Source organism: Rhinichthys klamathensis, unplaced genomic scaffold, assembly GCF_029890125.1.
Source record: "Rhinichthys klamathensis goyatoka isolate OS25496 unplaced genomic scaffold, OSU_Roscu_1.1 h1tg000095l_1, whole genome shotgun sequence".
Classification (NCBI taxonomy): domain Eukaryota; kingdom Metazoa; phylum Chordata; class Actinopteri; order Cypriniformes; family Leuciscidae; genus Rhinichthys; species Rhinichthys klamathensis.
Window position 1 is genome coordinate 1,335,538 of NW_026606634.1, and position 23,536 is coordinate 1,359,073.

The window sequence follows — 23,536 nt, forward strand, 5'->3', positions numbered from 1 at the left end:
TTTAAAGCGAGCCGAAGCGAGCCGTACCGTACCGGACCATGCAGTGGAAAAGCACCACAAGTGAGCCGTACCGAACCGTACCGTACTATGCAGTGGAAAAGCGCCAAAGCGTGCCGTACCGAACCGAACCGTACTATGCAGTGGAAAAGCGCCATTTGCGACAAGATAATTGCTTCCAAGACCGGCAACTTGACAAATCTGATGAAGCACTTGACAGTTTACGGAATAAACTTATGTAATCTGGCAGTTTTCGACTGAGAACTGGAGCGTGTCACAAATGAACCGAAACTCAGTGTATAGGCTACTTGCCTCACAAACATAACCAATAGGCATATAGAAAGCTTGAGATGTCTACTTTTAAACGAACCAATTTGAATCGAAAACAAATACTCTCCATGTAATCCAAATGAAAGGTGCATTTCTCTCATAGGCACGCACACGTTCACTACACTGCAGAGATGACGAGTCAGCAACGTCAACTTCATCTTTGCAGCCAACACTGACTCAGAAAACAGTAGTTTATTAATAGAGGGGTTTCACCAACGTCACGTTCTGGGCGGTAACCCGGATGCGCGGCCATTATGGAGGCACTCGGATGTAAACAACAGCATGGATTGCACTGTTCATGTACTACTGAACACATTGTTACACTAATAAACCACGGAAAAAACACGTGGTAGGTGCGAAATCATATAGAGAAGGACTTGGGAAGCAGGAGAGAGCGCAACATTTTGACAAACTAAAGTTAATATGTTTTATGTGGTCACATTATGTGGTAGCTGCTAAAGATCCGAACGAGTTAGCTTCTCTAGCACGTAACATTACTGCAATTCTTCCATCTATTTATTATCCCGAAATAAGATACGTTCAGATTGTCAGTCCAAAAAAGCACATGAAATTCGTTTCAAGTTACATCCATATGTGGTTTGAAATCCTATTCAAATCACATATCAGGACATCAGCCTCAGTCTGAACGATCGGATTTCGCGTGGTATGTCTTAAAATGCAAACGTCATTTATAGGAAACATTCTGAAAGTCACTGCCGAAACAATGCTGTGTTGTTGCAAAGTGCCGAGCAGAAAAGTATTATTTCTGAAACCGGCGCAGACGAGCGTGGGAAAAAAGCAGTAAGTTAACGTTACATACCAGCCTCCTACAGTTCTGCCGTAGTAGTCCAGCGCGCCGGCGGCTATACACATTTCCATGTTGTAACATTTAAAAAAGACAACATCTAACATTATATTGCAAATGCAACCCCTCCATCAACGCAAAGTCATTGCCATATTACCAAATAACATGCATGGACACACACGTCGGATCTGAACAGTTGCGATACACAGTGTGGACATCATTTTAGATCAGATTCCAATTTGATACAAAGATAATCGGATTTGGACTGACAGTGTGAATGTAGCCATAGTTAACTACGTCGACATTTTAGCCATAGTCAACGCTTCATTTACACCTGTCTGATGATGTACTACCTCTCTCAACCACAAACGCCTTCTTTCATCAGTTTTTTGCACTCTTCTCTTTAACTTTTGACAGTCTATAGCACTCGACATGTTTTTTCCCGATGTGACCGATTGGTACAGACAAAAACTCGACCATTTTTCAGCAGCAATAATCAGCCAAATTTGCGAGTCCATTCAGTTCAGTGGCATTATTTACGTTCTGTGCCTCCAAAATGGCCGACTTCCGGATTGATGACGCGTCGTGAAACCCCTCTATAAGCCATTAAAATGCAAGGGGGTAATCCATCGACCGGAAGTTGAAGCCGGCCGGGTGCCGCCATCTTGTAGCAGAACTTCACTTGCGTTAGCATTTCCATTGACTCCCATTCATTTTGGCGTCACTTTGACAGCGAATAACTTTACATCTGAGGCGTTTAAAGACTCCATTTGTCCATTATTTATTTCTAAAGAAACACGACAATGTATAAAGTGCTCCATTACCTTCTATGTTACATTATGGCCCCGTAGAAACAGTTTTAGTAAAAATAGGCTAACGATTGCGTCATAACCACTCGACTCTCTGTCGCGCTGTACAGAAATTACCGTACAGACAGGAGGAGAAGCTCGCAGGCAATCGGGGGGACGTCCCGTCAAGGGAGAAGCCCATAGATAATGAGTCCATAAAAGCAACGGAATACTTACTCCTGCTCACTCACGCCAAAGAACTCTTTGCTCAAGTTCCCGTCTCTGCAAGATTAACGTTGGCAATTTTCACGCACAGCTACTAGAAGAGTAACGTCTGTCAGACAGGTTGCTCACGTCATCAAGCTTAGTTTGAGTCGGTTTGAGTCTGCGCGACAGGAACGGAAGTGCTCAGAAATCGCTAAAAATGGGCTTCAACTGTCTCAACTGAGTTCCAATGAGATGGCTCTGTCCATTTCTTATACTGTCTATGTTAAAATGTCTCCTGGCTATTTTTTCCCGACACATTCACAATGATTAGGCCACCTTTGCGGCTATCTTTATGCGTGTGCTTGAGTGCAAGGCATATATTCCGCCCCCCTGTGGCCTATATAAGTAATTGAATCTGTTAAAAAAAAGTCAACAAACTGAAACAACAAACTTTTTTTTAAAGGTAATATGTAATGTTAAAACAGGTTTCATAAAATTGGTATTGAAAAAAGTATCGTTCAGGAACCGGTATCATATGGCGCTTTTCCACTACACAGTACCAGCTCGCCTCGGCTCGACTCGCCTTTGTTTGGTTTTCCACTGTGTAAAAGTTGTACCTGTACCTGCTTTCGGGTACTTTTTTTCGTACCACCTCCGGCGAGGTTCTAAGCGAGCTAGGGCGATACTAAAATGTGACGTGAAAACAATGCCGACTGCTGATTGGTCACAGAGAATCTGCGTCATCATTGCACGCGCCAGAGATGGAGTATCCAGAATAACCCCGCCATTTTTAAATAGTTTGGCCAGAGATAGTTACTAAACTTTCTACTATTATTATGGCAACTCGGAAGAATACGCCGTGGTCAAACGAGGAGGTGCAGACATTCCTTTGTTTGGTTGCCGAAGAGAGGATCCAGCGAGAGCTTGATGGGGCAACAAGGAACGAAAGGCGTCGCTATGACGACCGGGTACTATTTGTGGCGGTACTTTCTGCAATAGAAAACGGAGCGAAAAGCGAGCCGAGTCGAGGCAAGCCAAGGCGAGTCGAGTCGAGTCGAGCTGGTACTGGTAATGGAAAAGCGCCAAAAGTCAAGGTATTGATATCGAAAAAAAATTTAACGATACCCAGCCCTACATTTATGTAACATTTATAACCATGCCTTAGAAAAGAATATTACTAATGTGCATCTTGAGACAAAACAATGGCACTGATATATTTTAAAATATGTCAGTGCAAGTTGCTTTCAGTTAAAACAGGTCAAACATGCATTGTAGTCTGGGACTAGCTTAAGCCTGGTCTGTGAAACCTAGTGTTCTCCATGTAGTCATCTTCACAACACTAATATTTGGTTTGATTGACTGATGCTCCTATATTTGATAGGAATATCAGTGTAAATTAAGTGAATGAAGCAGTAAAAAAGTAATCTATTCTCTATTATATACAAAGATTACTGTCTGGATATTGTCAAAACCATATCAAACCATCAAGTCTAACCTTTAAACCTTTCCACTTCAAACTGTTCTTTCCTTAATTTGAATGATTCTTTAACAGTTTTTAACCACAACCAACCATCTGCTACTAATTCACCTGGTACTTACAACCATGATAATAAATCTACTACTAACTAGTAATTGAACCTCAAAACATCAACTCACATTTAAATAGCTGAATTTAACTTTTAAGGAGTTCAACTTTACAAACGAACTCAGCAAATGAAGTTGCATGAACCTCAAAACAAATCGTTATACTAAAAAGTATTTTAAAAAAATCAGGTAGACATAAAAATATAATCAAAAAATAGGTCAAAACTCTAGTAAAACTTGTAGGATATTGAATTTTTGTATTACAATATGTGTGTGGATGTAAATATTTGGTTGTTATTTGTTTGTTTTTTGCCTCACACGTAACCTATTTGAAATGACGTTTGCAGTATGTTTATGATGACTGATAAAGGCCACAAGCTGAAAATTACTGGTCTAACAATAAAGTTTAATATCCTACAAGTTTGGCTGGAGTTTTGACCTGTTCAGCAGAAGAGTAGGAATCTCTGGAACAACTTAGAAACATGGAAAAATGCAAATGTATACAAAAACTGCCATGCTACCAGAGCTGGTAATCTTCATATTATTTGCACTGCAAACTCTTTTTATAAGCTGTAATGCGGTTATATATGAAGAATTTCAGGTTCTTCCAGTCTCGGTTCTGTAGAGCTTCTGGTTCGGCCTTTAAACACTTCTCACAGTCACTCTTTGCTGGTACAGTACAAGATGTGATGAAATGCATCATGTGCCTTTGCACCGCCTGCACCTCTGTCTGCTGCCAGGGTTTTTTCCTCTGGGTAGTTTTACCTGAAAGTAGTAAAAAAAAAATACATAAATGAAAGGACAAAGAATAGCAGCGTGTGCTGAAGTTCTGAATCCTACATCAGTATTTCGCAAAACTGCAATGGAAACTGTTTTTGCGCATTTACAGGTCACCTGGCGTATATGGCGCCGTGTGTTTGGTCAGAAGATGAGACAGAGTTCTTTAATAAACTCATAAAAGACAAAAGAATTACGGGAAAACTGGATTCTAAACGACAAAGAAATGCCACGATCAAGACCTTGAAGCAGAAATGAGGGAGAAACACCCAGAAGCACCTCATATGGGCCGTATGGATTTACTCTCCATTAATGCTTGGATAATACGCCTACGTCTCCTTCCATTAATAATAACGGGTAGTGCGGTGACTGGAATATATATGTAAACCTAGCGACATCCCTTGCCATACTTTTTGGAATGACTTATCACAAGAAGAAAAAATGACGTTTTAGTCGCATAACATCGGTTAATGGAAACGCCGTCATTTCGCAATATTTTTTTTGCGACATTTTGAAAATATCGCAAACGTTTTGCGCAAATCTGTAATGTAAACGCAGCCAGTGAAACACTGATTTCTAGATTCTGTCCATTGGACTGAATAGATAATTGGGGAAATGATAATTTGCTATAAGCGTACTGTACTGTCTTAAAAAAAAAAGAGGTTAAAATCTGATCACTTTTTATGCATTCATTAATTTCCCAACATTTTTGGATTAATTACATAAATCCATCTAGCATACTATCTAGCATGTTCAATGAATTGTATAAGACATAGCAAAAGTAATTATTTCAAATGACAGTAAAGCTACTTGAAGTTGAGTAATACAAACCATAAACAGTAGATGAACAGTGTCCCTCCTGTATGTGCCCGTCTTCCTCATCACAGTTCACAACTTTTTCTGTGGAGGGCATACAAAGCACAGCTTCACAACAGGATTAAGCAGAAAGCGGTAAACACAGAACAAACTAACAAAAATAAAACAAATGATAACACTTTACAGTAAGGTTCATTAGTTAACATGAAGTAAGAATGAACAACACTTCTAAAGCATTAATTCATCTTAGTAATATTCATTTCAACATTTAGCCTACTAATACGTTATTAAAATCAAAAACTTTAGTTAATGCACCGTGAATTTAAACAAACAAACAATGAACAGCTGTATTTTTATTAACAAACATTAATAAATACTGTAGCAAATGTATTGCTCATTGTTAGTTCATATACATTAACTAATGTTAACTAATGAAGCTTACTGTAAAGTGTAACCAGATAAATTAACACACCGTCAGGATCGATCCCAATTTCATCCCAGTTCTTGCCATGGAACTCAGCTAATCTTCCTTGCTCGAGAGCCATTAAAACTTTGCTGATCTTGGCAAGATGCAGGGTCTTCTCAGGGAGTCGACAGAACTCACGATGGATTATTATGTAATGTCCGAGAAAGTTGGCGAGCTGCTCCATCTCCGTGTCGGTCATATTCAGCACTGTTGAAAGGGTTGCGGCTTGCTTCCGCAGTCTGGTGGACGTCAGTGACTTGGGAAACTTTGCACCACATGCTTTTGCAAAGCCACGGAGGCAGTCTGACCCTTGGAAATGCGTCATGACTTCTGGCCTTGCAAACAAAAACCCATTGTCTTTCAGAACCCCACAAGCCTCTCTCTGCTGAACAAGAAGTTCTAAGGCACTCAACATTTGTGGAGTCAGAAGAATTGGAACGGGCCAACCATGCGTTCCTCTGGTGACAATCATTGAGAAGTTTCTGCAGAGTATTTTCTCCACTTCGGAGAGCGCCCAGCCCACATCCACATGCGGGTCAAATGTGTCTCTTGATAAAAATGCAGACAAAGGCATGTTCGCCACCTCTGCTTCCCTGCGACGGTTAAAGAGAATCACCTGTGCTAGACACACCTTCGCCAGCTCCATCCAGGCTTTAGTAGAGGGACTTTCAGAGAGGGAACTGTTCCACTTATCTCGCACTTGACTGAGATACGCATGCATCTTTTGGACGTCTTCAGTAAAGGGCATGATAGTGGGCACATTACTCTTTGCTTCCCTGATGTTCCTCAACGCTGTAGCCGAGATCATCTCGTTCCACTTCTCCTCATGGATCTCTTGAAACTCACTGGCATTCTTCACAAGCTCTTTGTTGTTTGAGAGTAAACCCTGAGCTTTCAAGACTTTGTTTACTTTAACTAGGGAATTCCCAAGCTTGGTGGCGAGTGTTGGAATCAAGAACTTGTCGGATTCAAGGTCATACCCACATGTGTACTTGACAGCTTTGACAGTCTCCATATACTTCTTTGGATTTACACAATCTTTAATTGTTTTTAAGGTGGTGACTCTCCTAGCGTTGTCAAGCAGCCTTCCCAATTCTCGCATCTTCTCTCGCACGCCCTGTTTATTCTTGGCTGATATCCCACCTTTGTTTAACAAGTGCTGTCCAAAATCAACAATTACTTTGTCATTTTTTATTATATCCGTGATCGGGTCAGGAGTCATGGTGGTTATTACTCCCCAGAGCTGTTTAGTTATGTTTGAAGGCACAGGCCCTGTGTATCTACACAAAGACTGAACACGGTATTTTCCTGGTTTGGGGGCGACCGAGCGAGGTTTAAGTCTACAATAACGCATATGTCGCCACAGGACCTTTCTTATAAAAAGCCCTTGACAGTATACACAGTGCATGAAATCATCCGCCTGCGCTTCTTTAGGTGGCCGTTTAAATGGCACAAGTTCTCCCTTGCCTGATTTCACAACAGCGGCATTGTGAGCATAGTTTCCTCTGTTGCGAATATAATCTAGCAGTTTTCTTCTCTCCTTGGATCCCTTCGGAAAGCTTAGAGCTTTAGCCACATCAGATTTTTTTTTATGTGAACCTTCTAGATGCCTTGCCATCTTAGCATAAGGCTTATGGCAATACAAGCAGTAATGTCTCTTGTCGTACACTCTGCTGCCTCCTCTTTTCTGGTATGCACTAACAACTATGCCGTCTTTAGTGTTCTGACTTGAACAGGGTTCTTCTGCTGTTCCAGACGCTTCAGATGTAAGACTGTGGCTATCAAAGGTTGTTTGGTCAGACGTTGTGTCGCAGACGGGGGAACTCGCTGAGCCAGATTCATCAACATCCATTTCATCAAGAAGCTGAAGTTTTGTCTGGTCTGGTATGAGGTTATCTTCACTGTCAGTTTCGGAAAAGATATCTGAAATGTAGGAATCTGAACTCTCTGATGTAGAATCATAGAGATCATAAGAATCCTGAAGATCCATGTCTTTCATCTAAAAAATAAATAAATAAGAAACATTTAGAACTGTCACAATTATTTAATTAATTGATCAGCAAATTAACAGAAATTAATTTGCAACTATTTTGATAATCTCTTAATCGTTCAAGTCATTTTTCAATATTTTGGACAGTTGATCTGACAAAAAAAAAAAGGACATCTGATTAGAGATGCTCCGATTGCAATTTTCTTGGCTGATTCAGATTGTGTGAAGTGTGACCTGCCGATACAGATTTTTGCAGATTACAAATTTCTTTCCAGGAACTATAATTGACTAGCCTGGCATGCCAGACCTACATCAGGATGTTAGGTCTGGGAACTCACCATTGACAGGGCTCAATACGAGGGGCGGGATAAACGGTTGTCTTTCAAATTACCTCTGCACGCAATAGGATAGCGCTACAACCAACCAGAGCAACGGAGAAGGTGACGTAGTCAGAGCGATCTCACCCATCTTCACACAGAACACATCTTCCTTTTTTAAAAATGACTAGAGTCTAGATTTCTAGGCTAATAATTGACAGCATATACAAACAAAAATCTACTTTTCTTCAATGCTAAATATATTTGATAAAAAACAAAAGTAAAAAGTCAGTAATAAAATAAGAATAAATAAACAAATTGAATAAAGAGAGATATGAAATAAACATGGCTTAAGGTTTTTCAGCTGGGTCTGACAGTAAGTTAGTATTCCGGTTAGCAATACTACAGAAATTAAAGTGATCAAATGTAAAATATCACTGGATAGTATCACTTTTAAATCGCTGTTTTGTTGTTGTGTTTTTCATTAAAGTCCCTGTAAAGGCAATTTAAAAAAAAATTCTAAACACATTATAAATGTTATAAATGTATAGCTAAAACAAAATTACAAAGACTGTGAACTGTGAAGTACTGAATTGTGGAGTTAGACCGTTAAACAGTTTTTCACCATAGCTATTTTCCCGATTTTGTGGGCGGGGCTAAAACAGGGCTCGATGACGCACTGTAGCCCCTGAGCTCCTGGACACGCCCCTACTTGATAACACACTGGAGCCCCTGAGCTCCTGGACACGCCCCTACTTGATGACGCACTGGAGCCCCTGAGCTCCTGAACACGCCCCTACTTGATGACGCACTGTAGCCCCTGAGCTCCTGGACACGCCCCTACTTGATGACGCACTGGAGCCCCTGAGCTCCTGGACACGCCCCTAATTGATGACGTACTGGAGCCCCTGAGCTCCTGGACACGCCCCTACTTGATGACGCACTGGAGCCCCTGAGCTCCTGGACACGCCCCTAATTGATGACGTACTGGAGCCCCTGAGCTCCTGGACACGCCCCTACTGGATGACGCACTGGAGCCCCTGAGCTCCTGGACACGCCTCTACTTGACGACGCACTGGAGCCCCTGAGCTCCTGGACATGCCTCTACTTGACGCACTGGAGTCCCTGAGCTCCTGGACACGCCTCTACTTGACGACGCACTGGAGCCCCTGAGCTCCTGGACACGCCCCTACTTGATGACGCACTGGAGCCCCTGAGCTCCTGAACACGCCCCTACTTGATGACGCACTGTAGCCCCTGAGCTCCTGGACACGCCCCTACTTGATGACGCACTGGAGCCCCTGAGCTCCTGGACACGCCCCTACTTGATGACGCACTGTAGCCCCTGAGCTCCTGAACACGCCCCTACTTGATGACGCACTGTAGCCCCTGAGCTCCTGGAGACGTCCCTACTTGATAACACACTGGAGCCCCTGAGCTCCTGGACACGCCCCTACTTGATGACGCACTGGAGCCCCTGAGCTCCTGAACACGCCCCTACTTGATGACGCACTGTAGCCCCTGAGCTCCTGGACACGCCCCTACTTGATGACGCACTGGAGCCCCTGAGCTCCTGGACACGCCCCTACTTGATGACGCACTGTAGCCCCTGAGCTCCTGAACACGCCCCTACTTGATGACGCACTGAAGCCCCTGAGCTCCTGGAGACGCCCCTACTTGATGACGCACTGGAGCCCCTGAGCTCTTGGACATGCCCCTACTTGATGACGCACTGGAGCCCCTGAGCTCCTTGACACGCCCCTACTTGATGACGCACTGGAGCCCCTGAGCTCTTGGACACGCCTCTACTTGACGACGCACTGGAGCCCCTGAGCTCCTGGACACGCCCCTACTTGATGACGCACTGGAGCCCCTGAGCTCCTGGACACGCCCCTAATTGATGACGTACTGGAGCCCCTGAGCTCCTGGACACGCCCCTACTTGATGACGCACTGGAGCCCCTGAGCTCCTGGACACGCCCCTAATTGATGACGTACTGGAGCCCCTGAGCTCCTGGACACGCCCCTACTGGATGACGCACTGGAGCCCCTGAGCTCCTGGACACGCCTCTACTTGACGACGCACTGGAGCCCCTGAGCTCCTGGACATGCCTCTACTTGACGCACTGGAGTCCCTGAGCTCCTGGACACGCCTCTACTTGACGACGCACTGGAGCCCCTGAGCTCCTGGACATGCCCCTACTTGATGACGCACTGGAGCCCCTGAGCTCCTTGACACGCCCCTACTTGATGACGCACTGGAGCCCCTGAGCTCCTGGACACGCCCCTACTTGATGACGCACTGGAGCCCCTGAGCTCCTGGACACGCCCCTACTTGATGACGCAGTGGAGCCCCTGAGCTCCTGGACACGCCTCTACTTGACGACGCACTGGAGCCCCTGAGCTACTGGACACGCCCCTACTTGGTGACGCACTGGAGTCCCTGAGCTCCTGGACACGCCTCTACTTGACGACGCACTGGAGCCCCTGAGCTCCTGGACACGCCTCTACTTGATGACGCACTGGAGCCCCTGAGCTCCTGGACACGCCTCTACTTGACGACGCACTGGAGCCCCTGAGCTCCTGGACATGCCCCTACTTGATGACGCACTGGAGCCCCTGAGCTCCTTGACACGCCCCTACTTGATGACGCACTGGAGCCCCTGAGCTCCTTGACACGCCCCTACTTGATGACGCACTGGAGCCCCTGAGCTCCTGGACACGCCTCTACTTGACGACGCACTGGAGCCCCTGAGCTCCTGGACACGCCTCCACTTGATGACGCACTGGAGTCCCTGAGCTCCTGGACACGCCTCTACTTGACGACGCACTGGAGCCCCTGAGCTCCTGGACATGCCCCTACTTGATGACGCACTGGAGCCCCTGAGCTCCTGGACACGCCTCTACTTGACGACGCACTGGAGCCCCTGAGCTCCTGGACACGCCTCTACTTGACGACGCACTGGAGCCCCTGAGCTCCTGGACATGCCCCTACTTGATGACGCACTGGAGCCCCTGAGCTCCTGGACACGCCTCTACTTGACGACGCACTGGAGCCCCTGAGCTCCTGGACACGCCTCTACTTGACGACGCACTGGAGCCCCTGAGCTCCTGGACACGCCTCTACTTGATGACGCACTGGAGCCCCTGAGCTCCTGGACACGCCCCTACTTGATGACGCACTGGAGCCCCTGAGCTCCTGGACACGCCCCTACTTGATGACGCACTGCAGCCCCTGAGCTCCTGGACACGCCCCTACTTGATGACGCACTGCAGCCCCTGAGCTCCTGGACACGCCCCTACTTGGTGACGCACTAGAGCCACTGAGGCTGGCCGCTCCCCTAACAATATTAATAGAGCACATTCACCTCAGTTTGCCGCTCAATCGCGAGTTACTGTCTGTACAATTATTAGTTACTACAGCCTACAGTTTGCGAGTTAGCTATGCCTTCGTTACGGAAATGCGTACTACCTGGATGCGATCATGTACAAAACAGATCGTGTCCTTATTTAAATTTCCTAAAAACTATCACATCAAGAAGAGGTGGATTAATTTTGTGAAGAGACACCTTGTTGGAGAGCTGAGGATCACCACCAAAACCCGCCTCTGTAGTGATCATTTTACACGGGATAGTTTTATAAACTTTCGTTGGAGACAACTGGGATTCACTGATAATCCGCTGTTACTGGTGAATGGGGCCGAACCCACTATCTCCCGCCTCGGCCTTCATCCTCCTGTCGCGCCGACAACTGGTGCCATCATCGGCAGTGCGTGCCCACCAATGAGTGTGTAAGTTGCCTTGTGTGCTTATGTTATAATTATAGTAGGTAGTCCACAGTAACTCTACTGCTGCTGTAGCAGTGACGTGTTGAGTGTGGCGACGGCAGCTTTCCCGCGAGTGGGCGTGGTTTCAGCGCAGCCAGCGGACACGCCCCTAGCGTTTGAGAGCAGAGACTACTGCTCATTTTTTCAAGATTTTGATAGCTTAATTTATGTACTTGCCGGGTTTTTTTATCATTCAAATTTGGCTGGGCGACTAATAACATTTTTCTGTGGTGTGACAAACTCAGAACACATACTTAATTTTGACTTTACAGGGACTTTAAGAATAATAGGCTCATGAACTAACCTGCTATGTGCACATTTTAGTTTCGTTTTCAGTTCAGAACAAAATGGTATTTTTGAGTTTGACTTGAGAACTTACCATGCTATTTCCAGTACATCTCAGTCTTGGTACAAAAATCTCATTTTCATTTCGGAACTGCGACACAATCTGTAAACAAAAATCAAAAGTATAAACAACATTTTGCATTAGTATAGTATTTGAAATAGAAAAAGACTTAAAAAAAAATCAACCTCTGTCTGGACACACATTTGAATAAAACAGACTATACTGGGGTTTTATGTAATAGTTCTTTGTGGGGACCAGTTTCGTCCAATTGTTTACAGTTACACTATGAGCTGCATGATTACTCATTAAAAGATCATGATCTCGATTCAAACACCCTTATTCCTATATGACAGCGATTCTGCCATGTCTATTAAAGGTGCTGTAGGACATCTGGTAAAATGCTAACTTTAGCCTGATAGCAGTAAAAGCGTACGGGACGTTAGTGCATACCCTCCCTGCAAATCACCGTTCAAAGCCCCGCCTCTTGAAACATGATCGCGCACAGCCAAGAAGACTGGAGACAACGTTACTGCAATACATGTGTCATTTACCGGTGAGAAAACTTTACAGTACAGTTAGTAACTCTACAATACCAAACCTAAACAAAATCTTAAAAACAGAATTAGATGCAGCATGTTTTCGGTTTGATTAGCTAGCAAAACTTGTCAGTGTGTAAAAATATTTATTGCATGACAAGCGAGGGTTTCCATGATGAGATTCTGCCTGGCTCAGATGAAGATATAGATCGTATCCTTAGCCAGTGCCACTTGTTGTCGGTTCAGAAGGAAAGTTAGGCTGTTGCTGCTTGCCTGCCATTCTCGCTCTGTTTGGACAGTGTATGTGAACGCGGTGATGACTTATTATGTCTGCGTGAACAGCCTGCGCAGTGTGTATGCAAACACATGTTGACTGACAGGGAACACATGCTATAGGACCATTCGGACCGAACGATACGATTGAACGAGCATTTTATGATCCTACACCTTCCACATCGCCTGACCACGTCAGACTTCGTACTTCCGCTCAATTTCAGATCGGTTCTGTACTCACTCTGAGATAGCGACCTATCTCTCAGTTTTCCTCCGGCCTGAAAACAGCCGCCCAATCAACGAACAGAGGGCGGGCTGAGAGCCGTGACGTAGACGCTAAGCACCGAGTTTAAGATTGTATTTTAGACACGGGATGCAATTCGCTCTGTTGTGGAGAATATTCCCGGCATTTGCAAACTGAAGCCCGAACAAGAAGAGTGTTTGTTAAACATTTTGAATGGAGGTAGTTTAAGTTGGAGAGAGAGGTGATTGCGTTATGTGATTGGCTTACGAGTAACCAATGATTTTATACTTTACTTCAGACAAGCAGAGTTTGGTTTTACCAGGCTACCTTCCACAGATGACATATATTTATAAAAATACATTTAGACCGCTTAACAGAGTGATAGCTATCAGGATATGAGGAGACTTTCAACCAGCATAACAAACAATGTTTCTGCAGAGAATCACCTACAGCACCTTTACACAGATTTTTTTTGTTTGTTTAAAATAGAGATCATGATTCTCCCACGATTATGAATAGACAACTAAACAAAATACATGTCATTAAGCTTTTGGCAAAATGTGAATTGCTGCAGTCTAGCCCATGCTAATGTCCTGTATAAGTGTTTCTGACTTCATGTGTTGTAAATTGTGTTTTATGATCTACAGAACAGGAACGTGCTGGAAACCAGTTTTTAAACTGAGTCAGGCCTAAAATGTACCTTAATGTTACTTTTAACCTTTCCTGCATAATTAATGAAATTAATGAATGGCGCATACTAACCATCATCCTGCCATCGCTTCTTTTTCTTTGTTTTAAGAAGCAGAATTAACCTAGTTAACCTGATTAGGAGAGGTCCTGATCCGTGCTGCTTATAATTATCAAGCAGTAAAAATGGCCCTTCCCGCGCCCAAAACAAGGCGTCTGCGTGAGACGACAGTCATTTAATACACTATATTGAACAACAACAACTTTCATTGTCACTGTAGTTAACAAAGTATTATTGTTTAAATAGCTCATATGGGAAAATGACATTAAGTGCTTCAATTGCATTATTATTATTAAGAGTTCATAAGAATGTCAACAACACATTAATACATTAAGCCTATCTCCGTAGCTAAACATAACCACTTAAAAATAAATAAATAAATAATTCTGTCTATATGAATTACATACAAATATTCACGGTCACGTTGTTAAAATACATCAGCAAGGTTTAGGGGGGAAAATATAGTTTGTAAAACTCCCTATAAAACATGCAAACCAAATGTGTGTGTGTATGAGAGTGTGTGTGTGCGCATGTGAGAGTGTGCGTGTGAGAGTGTGGTTGTTTTTGTGATTTATGAGCACAGATATTTGTATAATGACATTGGTATTACACTGGTATTACAACGTGAACATGATTTATGAGGATATTTCCGGAGTCCTCGTATATCAAATGGCTTTAAAAACATACTAAACAGTGTTTTATTAAAAATGTAAAAATGCATAAAGTTTTCTGTGATGGGTAGGTTTAGGGGTCGGGTTAGAGTAGGGGAATAGAATATACAGTTTGTACAGTATAAAAACCATAACGCCTATGGAGAGTCCTCACAAGTATAGCTAATACACTTTTGTGTGTGTGTGTTCATGTTTTTCTATCCCGCTGGGGTCTTCAACTTGAATGCACACAGACCCATGTGGACTCACGGCACTGTGGAGACCTACATTGAGGTCCCCATGAGGAAACAAGCTTATAAATCATACAGAATGAGTTTATTTGGAAAATGTAAACATGCAGAATGTTTTCTGTTATGGCCAGGTTTAGGGTCGGGTTAGTGAAAGGGGAGAGAATATACAGTTTGTACAGTATAAACACCATTACGTCTATAGAGAGTCCCCGTTAACCTCATATTCAAGAATGTGTGTGTGTATTTGTAAACATTTTAATGAACACTGAATATGAATGGAATTAATGTCTAATAAAGGTTGGTTTAAAGCACTTCATTAATGTAATTTTCCCATTTCCCATGACCTAATCTAAAGTGAGAAATATTAACTGAACTGTTAATAAGTTGTTAAAGCATTATCTAACTCTTTACATATGAGCTAATAAAAACAATAATAATTTGTTAATTACAGTGACAATGAATGAATTACTCACTATTTGTATAGTCTATTTATGTATTAGCTACAGTTTATAAACTATTAATTAACTTTGAAAATGATTTGTAAGTACTTTATTACACTATACTCAATATAAGGCTGATTTATACTTCTGCATCGGACCTACGCCGTATCTTCTACGCTGTAGGCTATGCATCGGTTATCATTTATACTTCTGCAACGTTGTCCTCGTCGATGTGCAATTACACATGTAGACAGATCACAGCACTTCATCTTTGGCGATTGGTTCACTTCTAGCAAACCAATCACAGCGTTGAATTGACACGTTGTTAGTTACATGTTTGGAGAGGTGAACGTCAGGCTACGCCACAGCGTAGGTTTGACGCATGAGTTTACAGTAAATCAGCCTTTACCCTTACAATCCAAATTAAATTTAAATCGGATTTGACCAATTTATCCTAATTGATGTGGTTACTACATGTGACCTTTTATTTCAATTGTGCTACTAGTTTGATTACAAATGGATTATTAGGGTCCATATATACGCAGCTACTGACTGAAAGTGTGCTGTGGGGACGTTACGAGTGTCCAGAACCAAAAAAAACACAAAAACAAATGCCTGTGAAGGTTCAAATCAGCCCTAAGTATTCCACTACCACTAACCTTCTGGACACATAACATTAAACTGTTAGTGTACTAATTCTCACTCCATTACCATCAAAACAAACACAACGAAGATAGACTGTAGAATGATTGTTTTTGTGTGTGATGAGCATGAATGTACCTGGTGAGGAGAGCTGTTTGGACCAGTAGCATCATCCATCTGTAAAAAATAAAATAAAAGTTTATTATGACAACATTCAAATAGTTCTTTTTATAGAGCTGTCTATTACAAAAAAAGTATATATATTTTTTATTGGATGCCTGGTTAGGCACGATGTACCTGCTGGTGAGTTTTTTTATTGTGCACATCCATCTGAGCCTTTTAAATTGCAGGACTTCCTTGAATTTTTAACATTTAGACCACAAATATGAAATCCTCCATGTCAGACCATCTCATTTATCAACGCTCGGTTCGACCTTCGAAGGGATGCAGCTTCACACACACACACACACACACACACACACACACTAAAAGCAAAATGACGAGAAAAAAGAAACACTTGAGAAACATATAAACACAGGGATGCAAACTTAGGAAGATTTAAAAAAATGACACGCGAGGGTGGACACAAAAATCTCCCAGAAATCATAGATATGGACGCCCAAATTTGGTTAAAACATAACCAATGCTTGCATGACAGCATTACTACTATCTATCTATCTATCTATCTATCTATCTATCTATCTATCTATCTATCTATCTATCTATCGCTGTGTTTTTTTGTATGGGTGAGGGCTAATTTAACTGTAACCATCAGGACAAGATTGTTTATACTAGATTTAACGGGTTGTTGTCTTACCTTCAAGCCACACTAGCCGAATTTCTGTCCCCGGTGAATAATTCACAAGTTTCACCCCTCAGTTTAATAAATTGAGCAGTCTGCTCCCTCAGAAAACACAGCGAAATGCTATAGCATACGTTAACGTTACAGTTTTGCCCCACAGCACCGAACAAATGCAGTGGCTCAGCTAACTTAACGGATTGTTTAAATAATATTTTTAGTTTTTTAAAAAGACGCTTGGTTTTTTAACATTTGTATCGCTAGCTATTTGAGTAAGTTAAAACACAATACTTACATTTAAACGTGGAATTAGTGATGGGCGCTTTAAATCGACGTGAAGCTTCGAAACCTTTGCGAATCATTTGTTTCGGAAACAGAGATTCGGAGTGCGTACCACGTGATTACAGTAAACGAGGCTTCGTTGCGTCATTGCCTTGTCGATATTTCAGTGGTTCGCCGCTAGGGGTCGATCATCTCTTTGGCTTTGAACTTTGAACCCATTAACCAGTGTCTATATTTCATGTTAACCTGATCTCAGATAATTTTTTTTTATTTTTATTTGTAGACATTTTAATGAAATATTTGTATAATAAAAAGGGACGAGTTTTTGTTAATAGTCTTTTATTGGTCTGATTAACCAAGCTCTCCATAAAACAAACAAGAACAAGCCCTACATTTTAATGAAATAGCACATATTATAAAGAAACCTATTATTTTTAATGGTATCCGATGATTTGTTAATTGCATTTGAATACAATTTCAATAAAACATTTGCAATTGGTTTGTGAAGGTTTTTTATGCTAGTTTTCGCTGCATTTGCACTGTTCTGGCCAGCAGGGGGCGCCAGCGTGTGGCGATTCGAGCGGTTAGAACCAGTGAATCATTTTGAAGCAATTGGTTCAATTGATTCAAAGATTCGAAAAGCTTTGTTTCTCGAATCACTAGACGGGAACTGGGCGGAGTAAACACGAATTTTCAAGAGTTTCTTGTTCTGTTTTAAAGCGCCACTGAAAATAGTGCGTCGTCTCCTGATAACATAATTACGCGTCAGTCTAGAAATAACTTTGAAAATAAATTTTCATCAATATACAACGGTTTACATATTGTGTTGTGTTTATGACTGAAATAATGATTTACAGCCATTGATTTGCCAGAGGTAGGCTAATCGTTGATAGCCTAAGCTCCAAGTAAATGAGCCAATACTGAACAGTATTTTTATGATAGGTACAGCTCTGAAAAAAATAGCAGTTTCTCTGGATTTATTATTTATATGTAGCCTATCTGTTTGCGTAAAATTAACTTTTCTTTTAAAAATTGTTCTACAAACTACTGACAGAATTTCTTCCAAATAAAAATATTGTCATTTAGAGCATTTACACTATTTTCTGAAATCTCTCAGATTTAATCAAAAATAGTGTGTTCTGAAGATGAACGGAAGTCTTTATTTACAGTCTATGGTTTGGAACGACATGGGGGTGAGGGCGTTTGACGCAAGGATGCTCGTGCGTTTCCGGTTGGGGAAATTTAAAGCGGAGGAAAACCGAGGAAAACGGGATTATGGCAGAGTCTTCAAAATTTACTGTCCTCTCGTCTTTGAAACGAAACTTTAATACGTTTAGATGTAATTTTATATATAGTTATGTTTATTTAATATAATAAACACAGAAGCATAAACAAAACGATCGAGGGGTGTCTGTTTTTGTGACTAACGTTTCTTTAGTATAGCAATATAGTATAAAAACCAATATAAATTCTCGGTATAGCATTGGACTCTACGATCGGCGGAAGTAATCCAGCATCCTTAGACCTTCACCGGAAATACTGCCGTGCATAGAGCCCATTAACTTGTTTTTGTGCAAGTGAGATGAGTAAATGCATGTTCACATTTAGTCTAGAACTAAAATAACCACCATGTTCACACACACACACACACACACACACACACACACACACACACACACACACACACACACACACACACACACACAGAACACCTCATTTTATTTCTGTCAACAGGGACAGGAGAGATGTCAGTAAATAAATGTGAAAAAGTGACTAGCGTTACTTTAAAAAAAAAGTAACTTATTAAAATATTTTGTTGTAAATTGAAAAAGTAATGTGTTACTTTACTAGTTACTTGAAAAGTAATCTGATTATGTAACTCAAGTTACTTGTAATGAGTCAACACTGTTGACAACAGTCCCCGATGGCCATTTCCATTCATACAGCTCCCATCTACCAAAGGAATCTAATATAACTTTTTACATTCATTTCATCTTAAAATACACCACCTGCATGCTTGCTCTCTGGCAGCGAGTTCTGGATACAGTCACCCATCTTGTAAATGTCATGTGATTAACTATTCCAGAGGAAATTTTACTATCAGTAATATCAAAAGTACTAAAAGTTGTCCTCTCTTAACAGTTGGAGTTGAGCTGAAGAAGATCTGGCATTAGTCAGTGATCTGAGAGGATGACTGCACTTTGGTTTGCTGTAGATGTTGCTATTGTTCTTTGTTTGTAATTTTTGAAAGATGTTTTACAATATGGCTGATAAGCATTCTGACAAAAGCAGCATGTCAGCTGAGCAGGAAAATATGGATTTACTGAGAAAAAAAGGCATACATTTTAAAAGTATAAGCAACATGATGGATGGTATATTTCAGAGGCAGATTACAAAAGACAAGATGAAAGTGTGTCAATATTAGAACACATCGGGTTTTCATCTTTAACTGTGACATTTTAAAAACAAGTATAAACAAGTGTAAAAATTCACTTTCTTCTGTCATAAACCCTCATCAGGTTTAAAGGTGCTAAAAAAAACACGTCGTCACTACAACCAATGTACAAATGTGCCTTCTATTGTGTTGGGATTTACTTGTAAGCAGCTTTCTCTTTCAATTACACTTCACTTCATTCATCTGAAAATAAATACAGTACCAGTCAAAAGTTAGGACACACTAACTCATTCTTTACTATTAATCTAAAATGTGTCATGAAAACTATCCAATTGAAATATGGCAATTATGTAGTGACCAAAAAATGTTAAATCTTTTACATGTGTGCTGCTTTTCCTTCACTATCCGTGTTCCAACTCACCCATTTCATTATTTTTTTTTTTTTACATTTGAACAAAGATGTTTAGGTTTGCAGAGAGATTCATACATAGGCACAATTTATTGTCGTCTATAAAACTAATTTCAAGCAGTTAAGCAGAAGCCTTTCAATCAAAAGGTTTTAAGATCATGAGAAACATTTCAGTCAAGTGTGTCCAAATCTACAACACTGACATTCTCACTTACAAAATCGGTTCAGTAAAAGTTTGTAATAAGCATAAGTAATATTGCAATGGTTTGGATCTGTGCACGGGAAACTGATTATTATCCTCATAAATAATTATAATTATGAACCTACAATGAGAGTAGTAAAACTGGCACATAAATTGATAACATCTGCTTGATATTGTAGTAAGTTTAAAGCAAACACTGGTTCCATGTCAAAGTTGCCCTCTCCACACAGTCAAACATAAAACAACTGATGGAACAACATTTTTCTCTATACATCTCATACAAAAATAAAAAATGTCATTGTTCCAATCTTTTTCTTTTTGACTCCATATTGCACAGAGGTAGTGGCTATTAAGGTAAAAGGGAGGTGACCTAAAAATCGAAACCAAAAACTGCATCATTTTTTTTCTCTTTTTTTTGTGTGAAAATTGATCTTTTGCTCTTGTGATGTTTAGTTGTGACCAGAAGAATTGTAAAACAACAAAATATAATACTGCAATCACATACAAAAGTAGTCCTTCATTTTGTACATTTTATACAGTGTTAACACTTAATCATTGATTTTCTTCATGTTTATTTTTTCTTCTTCTTTTTCTTTTTCTCTAAAAGGCAAATGGTATTTTCCATGTCTGGCCCAAACGGATGGCGGGTCTAAGCCAGCGGGTCCACCAGCGGCTCCTCGTCGCCCCGGGACAGCAGCTCCTTCTTCTCGTCTGTGCTGGCCAGGGAATTGCGGCTGTTGTGCGCTCCCATGTAAAGAGTGGCATACACGGGATTCGTGAAGTTGGTCGGCTACAAAAGACACAAGTTTGAAACATATGGGATTATCTAGTTCGGTCGTGAAACCCTAGAGGGCGCAGGCTGATAGGTCCTTTACAGTCGCATTATTACGAAGACATGACGAAAGCTGATTGGCCTGTGCTCATTCTGCAGCCTATGAGATTGCTTGCTCTGGTTTGGTGTTCGCTGTAGGCCAGTCCTCTGAACCCCTCCACCTCCCCCAGCTCCTCCTGCCTAAATCTGCTACAGGACTTATGCAAGTCTATTCACACACCTACGTAGACAGCATTTTAAGGGATCGTACACACGCTCCTGACACAAAGGTTGTTCCAAATCATAGTTATGCCCTCTAGTAAGTGAACTTTGTAATACTGTAAAACAATTATTACAACTGTTTTCTATGTGAATATATAGTAGTGATGTATGTCTCGAGACGTGGTCTCGGTCTTGTCACGGCCTTGACGGTCTTTGGTCTTGGTCTCGGACCTCTCGGTCTAGTCTAAGTCTCGCTGTCTCAGACCGACATAGTGGTCAGGGGATTTAGCAATACAATACTACAATATCCACGACGATATCCGCAATGGATTGAAGCGCGCGTCCGAGTGAAGACAGTGCGGTGTGCGCAAGCCGTATCCGCGCCACTGATCGCAGCGGCAACGAGCACTTTGATCACTTGATTTAAAAAACACATATCATGTACAGTTTTTGATGTATTAATATTTAGTAAAACATGGGTTTTAACTTCATTCAGGAGATTTTGGGTAACTGCACAACTAACAGATGACTTTGAGCGCACCGCCAACGGTGTGTGTGTGTGTGTATATGTGTGTGTAACTATAATTTCGTTTTAAAAAATATAATTATGCATTTAAAAGTTGCAGAATGGATTCATTTGGAGACTTCGAAATCGGCAGAGATAGGCAGGCAATGCAAAACAAAATCTCACAAGTTATTGCTTAGCTTCAACACTCGCTTCAGTTTTTTTCCCTCCGGTCTCGACTTGGTCTGTCTTGGTCTCGATACCCTCTGGTCTTGGTAGTGTCTTGATCTCGGTTTAGGCGGTCTTGACTACAAAGTCTAATATATAGTAAAGTGTAATTTGTTCCTGTGATCAAAGCATCATTACTCCAGTCTTCAGTGTCACATGATCCTCCAGAAATCATTTTAAATTGATGATTTGCTGCTTAAGAAACATGTCTGATTATTATCAATGTTGAAAACAGTTGTGCTGATTAATATTTTTGTGGAAACCGTGATACATTTTCTTTTTCAGGATTCTTTGATGAATAGGAAGTTCAAAAAGAACAGCATTTATTTCAAATAGGATCTTATGTGAAACTATTAATGTCTGTATTGTGACTTGAAATCAATTGAATGCATCCTTGCTGAATAAAAGTGTTCAGTTGAGTGCATGAAGTGTTCAGCAGTAAGTGCTTCATCCGGGTATTTCAAGTGCACTTTTTCTATTCGGAGTTTTCAGTGTTAACACTGCTCACACTATTTATACAGCAAATCGGCACAGAATAGTGCACAAGTACACACTTGTGGCTTCAACAGAAGCAAACAGCATGAATCAGTTTCTCAATAGAGAATATTTATTGGGATTTCAACTTCCGGAAATCTACTCTTACACCCGTTACAAAGACTGTGGCTGTGAGGAAACCAAAAATGATGAAACTCATCGATATAATTTTAAATATAATTCTGTCAGGACAACTCTCGGGTTGTGTTTGGCATGCTAATGGATATGACAATGTTGATATGTTTGGTCTTAGATCTGCTGTTATTGTTGCTGCAGAGCAGGTTCGGGACTTGCTACTGCTAATACACACACGACACACTGCTGTGAGCGAGTACGACATGCTGATGCTGTACGATATAGAGAACATGAATGACCCGTAGCAGATCTACACAGGTGGAGCTGGGGAAGGGGAGGGTTTCTGAAAGCACACTGTAAACTGCTACAGAAAATGCTGACCAAGTATTTGAAGGTTGAGCAGCGAGCTCATTGGCTGCTGATACAGCAGGAACCAATCAGCTGTTTTTCAGGAAACAAGACTAAATATCTTCTGTAATTTTGCTTCTCAAGTACATGTACCTTGATTTAAGAATGTTTGGTAACACTTTATTTTACAGTGTCCTTGTTACATATGTTACATGTACTTACCATAGTAATAACAGTAAATTATGCATAATTACATGCAACTAACCCTCAACCAAATCCTACCCTAACCCTATAGTAAGTACATGTTGTTAATTAATATTACTCAGTACTTAAATGTATAATTACACCGTAACAGTGACACCTTAAAGGGGTCATATAATGGTACATGCACTTTTACAAGTTGATTGTACTGAAATGTGTGTTGGCAGTGCCTGTACACAAACATCATATAATGATAAAAATCCATCCAGTGTTTTTGTTTTAATCTCCTTATATGTTTTCCCCTGCCTCAAATCGAGCCGTTCGAGCCTGTGACGTCACAAGCTCGCACGCCCCTCCCGCGATTGTTGATTGACAGCCGTGTTTCAACACAGACCCGCCCTCGCTTGTGAGCCAGCTGTCAATCATAGTCTGCGCGGACCGGCGCGGTCATTGTTGATATGCTGGAGCACTGTCTATGAGCAGAATGGCGTCT

At 41.5% G+C, this 23,536-nt stretch overlaps 2 protein-coding genes across 7 annotated transcripts in view; both read right to left on the bottom strand.

The window, feature by feature from the left end:
- Window positions 1–3,794: 3,794 nt before the first annotated feature.
- LOC130086252 (uncharacterized) lies at window positions 3,795–17,257 on the bottom strand. The gene is made up of 7 exons (XM_056252493.1): window positions 17,127–17,257; window positions 16,330–16,482; window positions 16,171–16,209; window positions 12,282–12,350; window positions 5,777–7,769; window positions 5,320–5,388; window positions 3,795–4,476 (listed from the first exon to the last, which is right to left on the bottom strand). The coding sequence occupies exons 2-7, from the start codon at window positions 16,360–16,362 to the stop codon at window positions 4,253–4,255; spliced, it is 2,427 nt and encodes an 808-aa protein (XP_056108468.1). The 5' UTR covers window positions 16,363–16,482; window positions 17,127–17,257; the 3' UTR covers window positions 3,795–4,252.
- Window positions 17,258–19,988: 2,731 nt separating this feature from the next.
- Window positions 19,989–23,536, bottom strand: part of lrp1aa (low density lipoprotein receptor-related protein 1Aa) — a 169,578-nt gene continuing 166,030 nt past the window's right edge. For all 6 annotated transcript variants that reach the window (XM_056252515.1, XM_056252513.1, XM_056252511.1 and 3 more), the window contains one exon: window positions 19,989–20,909. In XM_056252515.1, coding sequence (XP_056108490.1) covers window positions 20,769–20,909 — 141 coding nt within the window. In that variant the 3' untranslated portion in view covers window positions 19,989–20,768. The remainder of the gene's footprint in view (window positions 20,910–23,536) is intronic.

Excerpts from the sequence above, each read along its gene's own strand:
- LOC130086252 (XM_056252493.1), bottom strand. The coding sequence starts at position 16,362 with ATGGATGTGCACAATAAAAAAACTCACCAGCAG. Across the intron at positions 16,210-16,329 it reads ATAAAAAAACTCACCAGCAG|ATGGATGATGCTACTGGTCC; the intron begins GTACATCGTGCC and ends TATTTTTTACAG. Across the intron at positions 4,477-5,319 it reads CTGTTCATCTACTGTTTATG|GTAAAACTACCCAGAGGAAA; the intron begins GTTTGTATTACT and ends TACTACTTTCAG.